The sequence below is a fragment of the Wolffia australiana genome, chromosome 13 (genome assembly GCF_029677425.1).
Source record: "Wolffia australiana isolate 7733 chromosome 13, ASM2967742v1".
In the NCBI taxonomy this organism is placed as follows: Eukaryota; Viridiplantae; Streptophyta; class Magnoliopsida; order Alismatales; family Araceae; genus Wolffia; species Wolffia australiana.
The window spans coordinates 11,319,908-11,335,194 of NC_135847.1; the positions used below are offsets into that span (position 1 = coordinate 11,319,908).

The following is a 15,287-nucleotide window of genomic DNA, read 5'->3' on the forward strand; positions in this document are numbered from 1 at the left end:
TGGACACTATATCAGAAGTGTATAAATGATGTGTTGAGAATAGTAATCAGAGAAGGCATCAATCGATAAAGAGGAAATAAAATGTGGAATGACATAGAAGAGAGGAAATACGTGGATGAAAAGAAATGGAAAATCAAATATGGGATGTATCATTTAATAAATTCTACTTCTAAGATAAAAGAATGAGCAGAAGATGTATAGAAATAAGTGAAGATTATCGTGTGGTTTCAATGATGTAGGCATAATGTTCAAGTATGAAATGAACACATGTGCATCAAAGTTAAACTCAGTTCAAAGTGATAAAACTTCATACCAATTCAAAGAGAGAAAAGGCCATGGTATGATAGAAGAGAATGAAGAAGATTAAGCTAAAAAAAGAGTATGAATATAAGGAAAAGTTAATAAGAAAATTGAGAAGATAAATGCTTGAGAGTTTGGCATATCTTAAGTAATAGGAAAATGGTTTAAGGTCAGGTTCCTACAAAAAAATGATGGGAAACACATGTGAGGATTAGTGAGGAGGATATGTTGGGCATGGATTTCACCTATTTGTGTAAAAAAATTAACTCTGATAAAATAATATTTATATATTTAATCCCATTCCCTATATGAGTAGAGAGTGAGGTCATCTCCTCAAGGACTTACATTTTAGAGATATTTATAATTTAGAGATCTAAAGGGATTAAAAAAGGAGAGATCACGGATAATGAATATAAAATAATAGGTATGAAAAAAGGAAAGGAAAAATATTTACGTATTTATTTATCAATTTAGAAGGGGTTTTTTTTTGCCGTGTGATGTGTGGCTATGTGACTGAAGTTGTGTGTACATCTGGATAGATGATTGTTGTGGCTGCAAAGATACACAGCTGCATGCTCCAGCTGCATGGCTACACATTGTTGCTAAATGCTATAGCTTTGCAATATCATGCTTCAAACTATGTGCTATAGTTATGTGGCTGTGTGCTAGTCTATTGAAGCTACACTGCTGAAAACTATAGCTCTGTATTCAGGAGTAGGGACAGAAATAATAGATCAAAAAAAGAGAAACTAAGAGATATCAAGAAACAGAAGTAAGAAACAAAAAATGAAAAAAAATCATAGACACGGCGTTGACTATGTCGAAACATTCTTGCAAGTTCCCATGATTAATTCAAACATTCTCACCATACCTTCATAATATGATTATGATATATGGTAAATGGATGTCAAGATTGCTTTCCTCTGTAGGAACCTTGAGAAAAAAGGAGTATATGATACTACCCAAGGTTTATGCATCTAGAGAGTTTCATGAAAAAATCTACATGTAGAAAATATCTATTTGTGGGTTGATGCAAACATCAAGAAGTTGGAGTATTTGATTTTATTATGCTATCAGATCTAATAACTTCACTTTAAATGAATCTGTAACATGTATGTACAAGAAGCCCAGTGGGTCGCAGCAGTCACTTTATACTCATCACAAAAATAATTTAGGAATGTTATCATATAATAAAGGTACGGCTTTCCACCAACTTATCTGTGAAGGATTTGGGAGATGCAACATATATATTAAAAATAAGTATCTACATAGATGGATCAAATATTTGATATTAATAACTCCAAGAGAGGTCCGATAGGATTGAGAGCTGGAGTTCACGATAAAAAAGAATTTGAGTTAAATGAGTCGTTTTAAGTCTCCAATTTATGCAACAATATTAATAAAAATTTCCTTTTAGAATAGGGTAAATAAGAGCAAAATCCACAGGGATCAGGTAAGGAGAGAGTAAATTTTTTTTCAAATATATTTTAAGTAATTTTTAAGGTGATTTTATATTTTTTTGTATTTTTTAGTATTTTCTATAGAGCAAAATCAATGCAATAAATAAATTAGCCAAAACTATTTTAAATAAATGAAGTAAATATTTATTTTGTTTAAAATAATTAATAATGATTTAATGTGAGTTTTAGAAATTTGTGGAAATTTTTAGGGCAAGAAATAACATTAAAGGTTAAAGAGAACTTTTGGCCATGCTGTTTGGGTGACAGAATTTGGGCACCAATGGGTAGTAGACAAAAAAGCTGTAAGTTTGGCTACATAAGGAATTGTTGAGTGCCTTCTAGTGCGTTGGAAAGCTTAAAGTCTAGAGTATCCATTAAAATGACTATATAGACAAAAATGGTGAGAAAATTCAAACCAAACATTTAGGAGATCAAACAAACCTTGTTGTTACTTCCCCGAAGGGCCCAGTTACACTCATTCTCCAAAAATATTGATCACTCTTGGACTCTCTCTCCCGTACTCATGTAGAAAAATAATGGATCAAAAAAATCTGATGCACTAGGCCTCAAAAAATAATTTGGGAGCAGAAATCCAAGATGAGATGTAAAAAATGGGGACAAAAGATTAAATAGAAGTGCCCTAACTCTCCCAGTCATTGGAATTAATTCCAAGGGTTTGGAGGGCTACGATTACTTGATTTCTACCTCGGATCCAAGTTCCCTCCTTTCCATATTGGAAAATAAGCCTTTCGAATTCAAATTATGGGTTAGTTCTAGAATTCTTCTGATGGCGATGGCCTCAAGTTATCTAGGTTTTTTTAGGTTTAGATAAATTTTCATGTTTTAGTTAGGGTTTCCCTTGTACTTCATGGGGGCCTATATATAGGACCCCTACGTTAAGATGAAAGAGAAGGCCTATCATTTTGAGATACAAATTTTTGGAACAAGAGAGAGTAGGAGAGAGAGTTTGAAGAGTGCGGCGCCGCCATTGTCAGCCCGCTCCTTGCCGGCCGCCTGTACACTCTCCAGCCTGGCCTCCGCTTGCGCACGCACATTGCAGCCGCCACGCGGGCTGCCCGCCACGCTGCGCCGCATCGCCGCGCCGCGCCACAAGGGCTGCCCTGCCGCGCCCCGCATCCGTGCGCGCGCTCGCGGCCGTGAGCCTCGAAGCCGCCACCGCCCGAGCCGCGCCGCCGCGCTGCATCGCCGTGTCGCCTCACCTCGCTCCGCGTCGCCGTGCCGACCCTGGAAGTCGCCACCACGCCCCGAGCCGCGCCGTCGCGCGCCCTGGGCTCCACCGACGGCCCAGCGGGCCAACCCACCTATTGGACTGGCGCCTTGCCAGGCCCACCAGGCCCAGCCCAGCCTGGACCACGCGCCTCGAGGTGCCGCAACCAGCGCCCCGAGGCACCACGGCTGCCCTAGCCGCCCCGGCCGCACCCCGAGGTGCCACTTCAGCTGGACGCCCCTGCACGCGTCCCCAGACACTACCACATCAGCCCTAAACTCCAAATGGGCCAGTCCTGTTGGACTGTCGGCCCAGATGGCCTTCTGGGCCAGCCCATCTGGGACCGCGGCCTAGGCCCGCGGTCCAGACCACGGTCGACTGTGGCCCAGTCCGTGGCCCTGCCCACGGTCTAGTCTGTGGCTCAGCCATGGCCGCCTGTCGCCGCTAGACCAGCCCGCGGCCGGCCATTATCAGCCGTGGCCGACTTCCGCCTTCGACTGCTGCTCGTCGCCGCCTCTGGCCACCGCCAGCCACCGCCGCCCGCCGTCGCCTCAGGCTGCCACCCGCCGCCGCCTGCCGCCGCCGCCTCAGGCCATCGGCCGCCATCGCCCACGGTCGCTGCACGCCGCCGTACCAACCGCTGCATGTCGCCGCACCAGCCGTCGCCGCCGCTAACATCGACGTCTGCCACGTCACCGTTTGCCTTGCCGCCACTCAGCCGCCGCCCACTGCCACCGCCGTTCTCGACCGTTGCATGCCACCGCCGTTCTCGACCGTTGCATGCCACCGCCCTCGGCCGCCGCCACCGCCCGCCACCGATTTCGGCCGCCGTATGCCGCTGCACTGTTCACCGCTGTTTCGTCATCCGGAGATGGACGTACCCCCCCATGGTCGTCAGGCCCACCAGCGTCTCGACGACTACCACGTGGACGCAGACCATGTGGAGACCGCATCACCGTCGGCTTCATCAAATTGAGGCCCCTTGCGAGACCTTTCTGGAACACCCCACGCGGGACATGCAATCCAAGGCGATCGTCCCCGAGAAGGATGAACGGACCACTCCCGTCGTAGGACGTCGACGACGTCGTCCTACATCAACCCCTCTAGTTGATCCGGTTATTAAGGAACATTGAATTGGCTTCTAGAGTGGGATTCTTGTGTATTGGGCCTCTTCTTATTATGTATGAGATCGCAAATGTTTATTCTTTCCTCAATTTGTATTCCAAATTCACCATTGTACAGGCCTTAGTCCTGTTTTCTAAATAAAACTCCAAACAGATGTGAGAAATCAACTTGACTCCATGGACTCAAGTGGGGTTAGTCTCAAAATTCAATAACATATATAAATAGAGCTTAGGGGTATAAATCATAAATTTCTCATTTTATCGATAAATGATAAATAATGCAAGAGAAAATCTAAAAATAAATGGTAAAAAAGAACCATAAAGCGTAATTTCATTGATCTCATTTGATGTTATCAGTTCACATATCAAAAGAGGCACTAACCTTAGACTTTTAAAGACAATGTGATGATGGAGAGACTCACATATGGTTTGTCAATAGGATCCATCGTGTGCATAATATAACATTTGTTCCCAGTTTTACAAGTCGATTTCAAGCAAACCCATGAGATGAATACTACATAGCAGTAAAATATACCCTTAATTACTTAAGGACTATATATTTGTTTCTAATGTATGGAGGACTACAAGTTTCAAGGTTACATTGACTCACTTTTCAGTCAGAATCAAATGACAGTAAAGCTACATATAGATTCTTTTTTACATTGAATGAAGGTATGATGTACTAGAAGTATTCCAAGCACAATCCAGACTCAAAGACAGAAGATAAATATAATGCAGCAATATGGTTGAAGAATTTCTACACCTAAATTGCCATTGATTATTTGATCTTAGAGCCTATTAATTTGTCGTATGACAATAATGGCGCAATAGCACAAGCAAACGAGCCATGATCTCATCATAATTCAAAACATATTTTGAGTTGTTTTCATTTCATTAAGGAGATGATTGCTGATGAGATATTGTGACGAAAAGGATTCCATCAATATACAACATAACATATCCACTAAGGGAGACCCTAGCTCATGATGTTTTTGAGCATCATGAAAGAAATAGGATTATTGAACAAGGGACATTGAATTTAGTTCAAGTGTAAGATTGATATATATATATATCAATCTTATCATCTGTGCAGCGTAAGAAACAAAAAACGACCGTCCCGTCCCGTCCAGAACCTTCTCATTCTGGTACCGTCCCCTCCAGAGCCGTCCCATCCACAACCGTTCCGTCCAAACCGTCCCGTCCACATCCGTTCCGTCCAAATCCGTCCCGTCCCGTCCCGTTATGTCAGCCCAGTCCAGCTCGACTATCGAGGCTGGGCTGAGACAATGGGCCAAGAAAGCGCAAAAGTCGGGCCCATTAAATACTAACCGTTGGTTGACAAAAAACGACCGTTTGTTCTCCCGGTTAACGTCGGAAAAGCCTGCGAGCTCGAGATCGGCGGCGTAGAGAGCGATAATTTTGCTGCTGCGATGGAAATTTTCAGAAGAATCGCTTCTTCATCAACCTCTGTTCCCGTCGCGGCGTTTGATTCGTCTTCCGTGTTGCAGAACTATCCGCTCTTATCGGCGCTCGCCGCTTTCTTATTGGCGCAGGTGTCCAAATTCTTCATTACCCGGTATAAATCTAGGGTTTTTTTCCTATATTTTTATTTTTATGGTGCTTTTGGGTTCGATTGTCATGCCCCAGAGCTTAATTCAAGAGTTTGTCGTGTATTTGTTCATACTTGTCTGTCGTTTGTGTTTGGTAAGATCAATGTTTTCGGGCCATTTTGTGTAAGAAATAATAGATTATGGGTACTTGTTCGAGCTTTTTGACGGGAAAAAAATTCGGATATCATTGATGATCTCTCTCTCCCGTGAAATAGGTTCTGATTCTTATTTAGCTTATTTTTGTATTGCGTAAGAAACAAAATTGACGATGCCTTCCTTCATTTTCTCTCTGACTTAAAATAATCACTTTCAGTACAATTCCTAATTAGGTCGCCCAATTTTTTTCTCACCCAGTGGTTACAACGAAGCTATCTTCAAGTTATATTCCAGAAAAGAAAATTCACGCTTTTGAAGGATTGTATAATTTGCAAAAATATCAATAGCCCAGTCAGAATCTTTGAGCTAAAGTGAACTCAGAAGCATATTTTTGAAAAAACTTTGATGTCGAGGATAGATCTGACTCGTCCATTGCGGCGATTTTTTCATAATTAACGTTTACTGCCTATTTTTGTGTCTTTCAAACTGGTGATGACGCTTTCTACGCTTTTAATGGACGCATGTTAGTTTACTCACACGAAGTGAACTTTCCATGTAATCGAGCATTCGATCCCCAAGTTTGTGATCTAGTTTTTTACCTTTAATTCGATTCAAACCTCTAAAGTGTCATCTCATGGAAAATATGGATTGATTTGATTTTATTCAAGGGACAAAGTGATAAGATTTTTTCAAAAAGGAGGATTCCGTAAAATATGTAGATGCTGATTCCATGCCTTCAGTTTTTTAGGGTACCTCATGTTTAGATTCAGATTTTATCAATTATAAAAAAAATATATTTTTTGGTATGATTCCTGCACCCCGTGAGAGGAGTCCAATTATTTGGGCGGGAGCCAACTTTCCAGCGTTTGGAATATAACCTGATTGTAAAGGCGTCATCTGGTCTCATAAGATAAAAATTTATGCGATTTGCCTAAACTTTAGGATAAAATAACTTTTACGGCAATTGGATTAACATGGATCGCAAGCTTTGTCTTTCAAAAATAGATGTTAAAATAATAGCCGCTCAGATGATGTGTTGAACAGTTAACCTCTGATGTCTCAGTGTCTACTTCATTTCTCTAATGAGAATTTTAGAATAGTGTGTACGTTAAAGGGCGTAAGATGGCTTTGAATTTGCTCAATTTGATAAATCGCTGCAGTAAGTCCGTAGAAGGAGTTTTATTCCAACGGAAAACTGAAACTTGATGATAGAGTGTGTGAGTCAAGATATTTCCATTGTCTGATGTCATACTTTCTATTTCTTTATACTAAAAATTACTTCAGAAATATTTTATTTCAACCTTCTTAGGTTCCGAGAAAGACGTTGGGATCCCAAGCAATTAATTGGAACCGGCGGAATGCCATCATCCCACTCAGCCACGGTCGCTGCTCTTGCTGTTTCTGTTGGACTGAGAGATGGCGTAAGTGGGTCAATCTTCGCCACAGCAGCAATACTAGCTTGCATTGTAAGCTCTTTGCCTAATTTATTTTAGATAATCCTTTTTTGTGTTTCTTCTGAGTTATTTCCATTTTTTTTTTGTATCTTTTGAAGTTAGGCGTCCTTAGTTCTAATTAATGTTCTGCATAGCTTCTCCTTATTGAGCCCTCAAAAACCTTGGTGGCATACTTATCATTTTTACTCTTTAGTTTGAATCAGTAGATTGATGATTAGAGTAATTTGCGAATCTTATTTTTTATGAGCCTCTATCAGTTTTTGCTTTACATTTTCCTCGGTGGAGGAAATATGTAGCTTCTATTTACAAACGAAAGTATATAAAAGGAGCTACTTAGGTTATATTTTCCTGCCAGTTCTCAGATAATTTGTTCTGGGAACCAGAGTAAGAGACAATCCAAGCTTGGTGTTCAACGGGAGTCAGTGTTCTTTTCGTATCCGACAGCTATAATGTTATTGTGGCTTCTATTTTTTTACTGTTATTTGAGTCATTATGTATAGTTAATGTAACCATTTCATAGGTTATGCATGATGCTTTTGGCGTAAGGTTGCATGCTGGACGTCAAGCTGAGGTACTTAATCTCTCTCTCTCTCTCTCTGTATCTCTCTATCTATATATCCTCCATCACCATCTACATCCCTTCTCCCTCTCTTTATCTCTATCAATTTAGCTACCCATCTATCTAACCATCCATATGCTCATTCACTTGTCCCATCAAGGCACCACAGAAAATTGAAATTAATGTGGCCTTGAAAATACATATGTTATTTTTCCTGTTTCTATGACACACTATCCATGTTATAGAACCTTATTTTGACTTAACTATTTCCTCCCATAGGTTCTGAACCAGATTGTATATGAGCTTCCTGTGGAACATCCTTTGGCCAACTCGAGGCCATTGCACGAGCTTCTTGGTCACACTCCTCTCCAGGTTTCTCCTAATGCTAAACTTCACAGCCTGATAATATGGTTTTTATTGATTTCTGCCGTAAACAATGAAATGTCTTGAATAAGTATTTACTCATTTTTAATACATGTTTCTATGACACATCTATTAAAATAAATGTATGATTGCGTAAAACAAGATGATTATTCATTGTACTAGATGAATTAAAAATGGGTGCATTCCATCTCAGATTGTTAGCGGTTTGTTACCCGGGTCTGTAACTGCCTTATTTGCATATTTAATTGGTAATATAATTTTCTTTAAAATTTCGGCAATATAAGAAGCTAAATTGCTTTTTTTCTTTTTGCCATAAATTGGTTGCAGTCTCATTGTATATGAGTTTTCCAACGTTATAGGGGAAACAAATCAAACGTTATAGAAAATGATTAAAAACATGTTTAAATAAATCCATCTCAGATTGTTGCTGGTTTGTTACTTGGGTCTGTCACTGCCATATATGTATATTTTATCGGCAATATAGGGAGCTAAATTGATTTATTGATTTAAAGGGGAAACTAAGTCATACATGATTGAAAACGATTGAAAATATATTTAACTAAATGGGTAAAATTCCATCTCAGGTGGTTGCTGGCTTGGTACTCGGGTCTATCATTGCCATATTTGCATATTTAATTGGCAATATAGGGAGCTAAATTCATGGCGCAGCTTGGAGGAAGGCGAACCGACCTCATTTGGGAACTCGATTTGTTGTAGAAAGTGGGAATTATTGCACTGTATGATCGTTTCTAACACAGTTTTTGATATGGTTTTGGACCAGGATCAACTTTATCTCTTCAACCTTTATAATCTCCCTTCCTAACTTTCAGATATTAAAGTTTGCTCTGGCGATCGTTCTTAGGGAAAAGGGAAAATTTAATGAATCTAGCGTCTCAAAGGGCAGAAACCCCAAATCTTAAGCTTTGAACCCAAAATAAAAAGAAGATGGTACGTTGTTTAAGTTCATGGCATGTTAGATGTTGTCAATGAGAAGCCAATAAATGTGATGCAGGGAAAACATAAGTACATTTGATTTTGGCTTGTTGGTTTTGTTTTCTCGTCAAATGGTGAAGGCAGCAAGGGTGTCAATGTTGGCATTTTTGACATCCAAAAATAGACTGGTTCCTTCTCATTCGTTAGAAGTGAAGAAATGTTGAAAACTGTACCATTCACTTACTTTTACAGCTGAAAGTAGTGTAGAATGAGAATACAGTGACTACCAGCTGCGTAAAGATTAATGGTGAAACAATTAGATGTATTGAATAAGTGTTTCCTCATTTATTTATACATATTTAGATATCTATTAAAAATAAAACTGTATGGTTGCATCGTAAAGGATGAACTTTCTATAAATGTTTTTCCCAGATTGTTGCTTTCAATCTTGAAGCCTGAACTTCTTCGAAGGTAATATTGTTCAATAATATCATGGATCAATTTAGTTATGAGCTTCATTACATTCAGAGTGAACCTTGGAACAAGAATACAATTAAAAACAGATCATTTTACATTCACAAAATCAAAAGAAGATAGGCTTTATGATTATTTATTGACATTACTCAGATATCACCCATCATAGGAAAAATAACGTACTATTGACGTCGAATTCATGACATTTCTCTGGCGCAGTTTATGAAGAAGAAGAGGAACTAGATTGCCGATAAGAAGAAAAACTTTGAGAAAGAGAAAAAAAGGTGTGGGTTACTGTTGAAAAATAACTTTTCAAATTCCTATATGATAAATTAACTTTTTCAAAGAATGCCATGAATTATGCACGTTTTCTTGTTTTCAAACATTATTTTTTCATAAACTACTAGATTTATACTGCCCAATTCATAATTAACTATCATTTAATTTTACTTTATCGTCATTTAGTATTAATTGAATGGTTACCAACTCTGACTTACCATTTATATCTAATAACATGATAACTAACCATTTTTTAATAATGAAACAACATCCTGGAAGATACACATATGCACTGACATCTAGTCATAGACTATTAAGTTAAGACAATTCAATTACAAGGATATGATTTATAAATCCAGGTAACTCATAATTATATATAAATCCATCAGTTAAGATGAAATATCTGTTACCAAAAATATAAGATTTCTTTAAGCTGCGAGACATGTGATGCAAACTTATATGAAAACTAAAACAAGCATGTCAGATCACCAGTATTTATGTGGAATCCTCATATCTCCACGAAGCTCTGAATTTTTAGGTTGGGAGGCATGGATTAATGGGGATCTGATGTGTGTCCTTGGATTTGCCAAAATATACTCCTAATAGTTTGATTCCTTTTCATAATAACATTCAAAAGATCCCGTACCACCATCTGTCCTTGCAAAAATAGTTCAAATAATCAGACGTTATTGAAAAAATTAATACATACATTGTGGTACCATGATTTACATTTCATAGTCAATGTGTTTTTCTCTTTGATTCAAATGTCACCTCGTCATTTATGTTGACGTTTATGATGTTTACATAATATATATTATGATTCTGATTGCAAAGTTTTAAGCTCTGCCATGAGTCCAAAGCTTCCCATTGCATTCATGTGATATTAATATGTATTTTCTTGCCCTGCTATGTGTTCCAAAAAACTGATTGGAGAATTATGGCATCAAAATATAATACCCTTATCACACCTATTGATACTGATTGGTCAACTAATCATTGGTTGCAGCCGTAGATTGGCCAAAACTAATGATTAGTCATAATCCAAATAAATCATATTTTACCAAGTGGCACAACGGCGTTATGTCAAAATAAATGACATATTTAAAATCATATTTAAATTCATAGTATGATTTTTTGTTTACAAGCATTATGTCAAATATTCAACAATTAAAAATTTCCATAAAAATTAGAATATCATTCTTAATATAGCTTTAATCAGCTAAATGATATCATGCACACATGCTTATTTTAAGGCAAACAAAAATGTAAATTTATCATTTCAATGTATACTTTGCATTTTTTTCAATGCCACATTATCAAAAAATGAATTTATGATGAAAATATTTTATGATTCCCATAAATATAGTCACATAAAGAAGAAAAAACTAGTTTTAATTATTTTTAATGTTTTATTATAATTTTAACTCCTAATGTCTCATACTAAAATATTATATTTACAATGGTTTGGATTTTATGTATTATTTAATGCTATATTCTTTACTCTTTGAAAATTTTAAAATGTTTAGTACAATAAGGTACATATGAGAAAAATATTTTATCATTATCTTTATATTAATATAACTACAAATGGTGCATCAAAATATAATGGTTGATGGTGAGGATATCAACTAGGTCTTCAAGAAGAGTTGGAGAAAGAGGAGAGGAGATCCAACAGTCCTGTGATCGCATGGATAGTTCTAGTGGCTAAGCCCATGAACAGCTTCAAGACACTCTCCCAAGGAGCAACTCAAGGGTGGAACAGGTTCCCCACAAGGTAATTTCAGTTTACTTTGTTTTGGAGATCAAGTGAAAATGGATTTTCAAATTCTACTTAATGGAAAAGAGTTTTCCAAGATTTCTCTCATGGCTCAGAACCCAACATATAAGTCATAAATAATTTTTCTATAGTTAGATTAGCTTTGAAGGCAATTGTTCTCATTTTAACAGAATTTCAGAGATTTTTATGAGTAAGAACATACTCAAAATATGAGATAAATATTATTTTATGCTGTAAGAGGGGCAAAAACAAGCATCTCAAAATTAAAAATACTGGTAGATGTCATGATAATGCAAATGATAAAACTTATTGTAATCTGAAAGCTTTTCACAGAGACTAGAGTTTTGTCAAGGGCATAGAGTCGTATAAATATGTTCACTAGAGATTTGATTCAATTTTCTAGGTTTTTCTCATATTTATAACTCCATGTTTGAAATCACATTAGAGAAAGCATGCCATGCATGAAAATGGATTTTATTGAGGAACCTTGTTTTTGAAATTTATTGGAATAATTTTAAACCATGTGGGCTGTGATGTGCGAGACTATATTTTGCACACTTTATTTTACAATAGACTAGGAAAGAAGCCTATAACTATCTATTATTACATATTTTCACTGCATCATTCTGGACTGAAATATTGTACTACCTATACGAATCATAATCCAGTTTTACTTAACGTGTATAATTTTTTTAGTCTGTAAATTATTCATATAATGTGACATAATGAGGTGAGGGAATCATCTGTATTATTCTCTCTCTACATCAATTATATATACTGATATTTTATTTATTAGAGGATTTAGGTGAAACTTCATGTGGCATTTCAATAAGTTACTAAAAGTGCAAGAGTGATTTTTCTCATTTTCTCATACTATAATTTTTCTGTGCTTTTTTATTTATTCCATATTTAGCATCACATAAATTTATTTTTTTAACTGGATCTTTATTTTATTCAAGAATACATACATTAATTTATGAACTTAAACCCAAAAAACATGAATATTTGTCTTACAATGTTCTTTGTTGTTCTTGCCTATGTATACCACCTGGTTATCAACTAATTTTAAAGTGTATATTTTTAATTATGTTTTCCTCCCATAAATCTTTGTTCCCCCTCATAAGTATTTTCCTCATGATTTAGAATTTCAGTGTCAAAAATATTGCAACCTAGTCGATTTCTTGAAGGATACATGTACATACTAGGGATTATATGATCTGTTAAAAAATTAATGTTTAGTTAGTGTATAAAATTATATCACTTTGGGACATGTTAGATTTTTCTAAATTTGAATGACACAGTTTTTGAAAACATCTTACTCACTGAAAATTTAATACAATATATTTTTAAACTACAAAGCATAATCAAATATTGAAATTTTTCATTAATCTCTTCAAACCTGCTGCACAATAAATTGATCATCATGATAATTTATTTCACTTCTTTTGAAGGGAAGAATGAAAATTACAAACTACGTTCCCAGAATCATGGCTGTTTCCATACTATTAAGGCTGTACTTGTGAAGCCTTGATAAGTCCCCTTGATATTCTGGTGGTGGAATCCCATTCTCTTGAACTTAACCATCATAAATTAGACTTGAAAGCTAGAGAGTGTAATGTACCTTTAATGTATGCTTCTCTATGGACATACTGATCCCATTGAGAGTTCCAGTAAAAGATGACATCGTGGCTAATATGGACTTTGCTTACATCATGCTCGCAAGAATTTTGTGCTCATGACCCAATTTCACAGGCCTGCTATGGTCATCAAGCATTTTTAGTTGATTCTCAAGTATCTTCATGTGAGTAGGACAGCCAAATATGCTTGCGGGCTAACTTTTGGCTTCAAACCATTCCGAAGCTCATATGATGTGGCACCAAAAAAACTCATGGTTTACTCATGGTTAATCAAATAAACTACTGTGCTCACATATTCTCCCTTCATCTCCTTAGACAACATGCCTAACAACATGGATCTCACATAAGTATGTCTGTCTGATTTCTCCTTTCAAGCACACCATTCTGGTGCATTGGATATGGGGCAGCTAGCTGACTTTTGATACCTGTTCCTCACAATTCTGCATGAATTCTGCTGATGTGAATCAAACTCCTCTATCTATCCTGAAAGCCTTCATCTTCAACTTCTCCACCTCTACAATGACTTTGAATTTCTTTAAGGCATCAAAGGTGTCAAACTTCTTCTCTAAGAGCGACCTAGGTAAGTCAGCTAAAATTATCATCCATCAGCATGAAGTAACAGTTATCTCCCCAAGTTGCAGGATATCAAAGCCCACATATATCACCAAAAAATGAGCTCCAGAGGTTGGCTAACCTTAGACATGATAAAAAGGGAAATAGTGATCTATGTTCAGATTCCCTGATGGACATAGATAAAATTATTTTCCATCTTCAGATTCTCATACTCACATTCCAGTACTTGAACTCTCATTGAATGATCCGATTAAAGACACAGGTCAAGGTGCTATGTTCTACTCTTCGGTGGTGAGATCAGACGTTGATTCTCCAAGATCAAGAAAAGAGAAAAGAAGAGATAGATAGAGAGAGAAAGAGGAGAAAGGGAATGCACAAGAAGGTTGTATCCACCATGCACAGAAGTACATCATTGGTTCATATTTATAAGATAAAACAATGGTACTTTTTAATCGCTTATTTTTTAAAATATTCATGCAATCCTGTCTGTTATAACCTCCTATCTAGATTGAACCCTAGCCAATACCATTTGCCTTTACATGTTTGATCCTATCCCTCTATCTGTGATCATATATTTCTAAAAAATACCTGTATTATTATTAAAAATATAATTTTATATTAAATCCTATCGGTCAATGTCATAGAAGATGTGTCTGATGTTGCGAGCAAGACTCCTCAATACTCAGATTGTCGAGGCATGGACCACCTCCACCGAAGGGTACAATCCTTTTCCCCTTCACCTCTTCCATTCCACTGCCATCCTCTTCCATTACCTTATTTCATTCCCCATTGACGCCCACCCCCCCCCTTTTTTCTCCCCTCTCCCTAGTCTATCTATACCCAGTCACTAGTCTATCCCCAACCCAAGCAACTCCACAAGGTCCCCTGGTCAACATTCAACCCCAACCACACACTCAACTTTGACAATCTACCACCAACCTCGACCCTGTCAATGGTCATCCCCCCATCCCGTATATGGTCAACCCAGACAATGGTCAATCCTGACACCATAAATGGTCAACCCTGACACTGTTAGTGGTCAACTCAGACCAGGTCAACCATCCGACGAAAAATACAGTTGACCGTTGTACTCCCGTCCTTGTGCGGTTTACTGTTGTCGTCGGACTCAATTAGCAAAAGTCAACTGAACAGCATATCCTAACCTATTGATGCCAGATGGTCATTAAATCTAGGCCAAAGTATACACCACAATGCTTACAAACATTACTCTCATCCTCGACGAAGGAAAGGGACTCTTGCATTACCAATATCCCCGGAAGGAGATAGTCATAGCATTGGTGTGATCTGTAGCTTGTTTATGTCAGGCCTAAGTTGTCATTAGTCATCCTTTTCATGTACATTATCTGTTGTTTATCAATCTCTGCCTGCTCAGATAACA

General features: G+C 37.6%; 1 protein-coding gene across 1 annotated transcript; it reads left to right on the forward strand.

Moving 5' to 3' along the window:
* The first annotated feature begins 5,473 nt into the window (after positions 1–5,473).
* Positions 5,474–9,016, forward strand: LOC144711417 (uncharacterized). The gene is made up of 5 exons (XM_078585407.1): positions 5,474–5,688; positions 7,128–7,284; positions 7,793–7,843; positions 8,111–8,203; positions 8,800–9,016. The coding sequence occupies exons 1-5, from the start codon at positions 5,543–5,545 to the stop codon at positions 8,869–8,871; spliced, it is 519 nt and encodes a 172-aa protein (XP_078441533.1). The 5' UTR covers positions 5,474–5,542; the 3' UTR covers positions 8,872–9,016.
* Positions 9,017–15,287: the final 6,271 nt, after the last annotated feature.

Excerpts from the sequence above, each read along its gene's own strand:
- LOC144711417 (XM_078585407.1), top strand. The coding sequence starts at position 5,543 with ATGGAAATTTTCAGAAGAATCGCTTCTTCATCAACCTCTGTTCCCGTC. Across the intron at positions 7,844-8,110 it reads ATGCTGGACGTCAAGCTGAG|GTTCTGAACCAGATTGTATA; the intron begins GTACTTAATCTC and ends TTCCTCCCATAG. Across the intron at positions 8,204-8,799 it reads TTGGTCACACTCCTCTCCAG|GTGGTTGCTGGCTTGGTACT; the intron begins GTTTCTCCTAAT and ends ATTCCATCTCAG.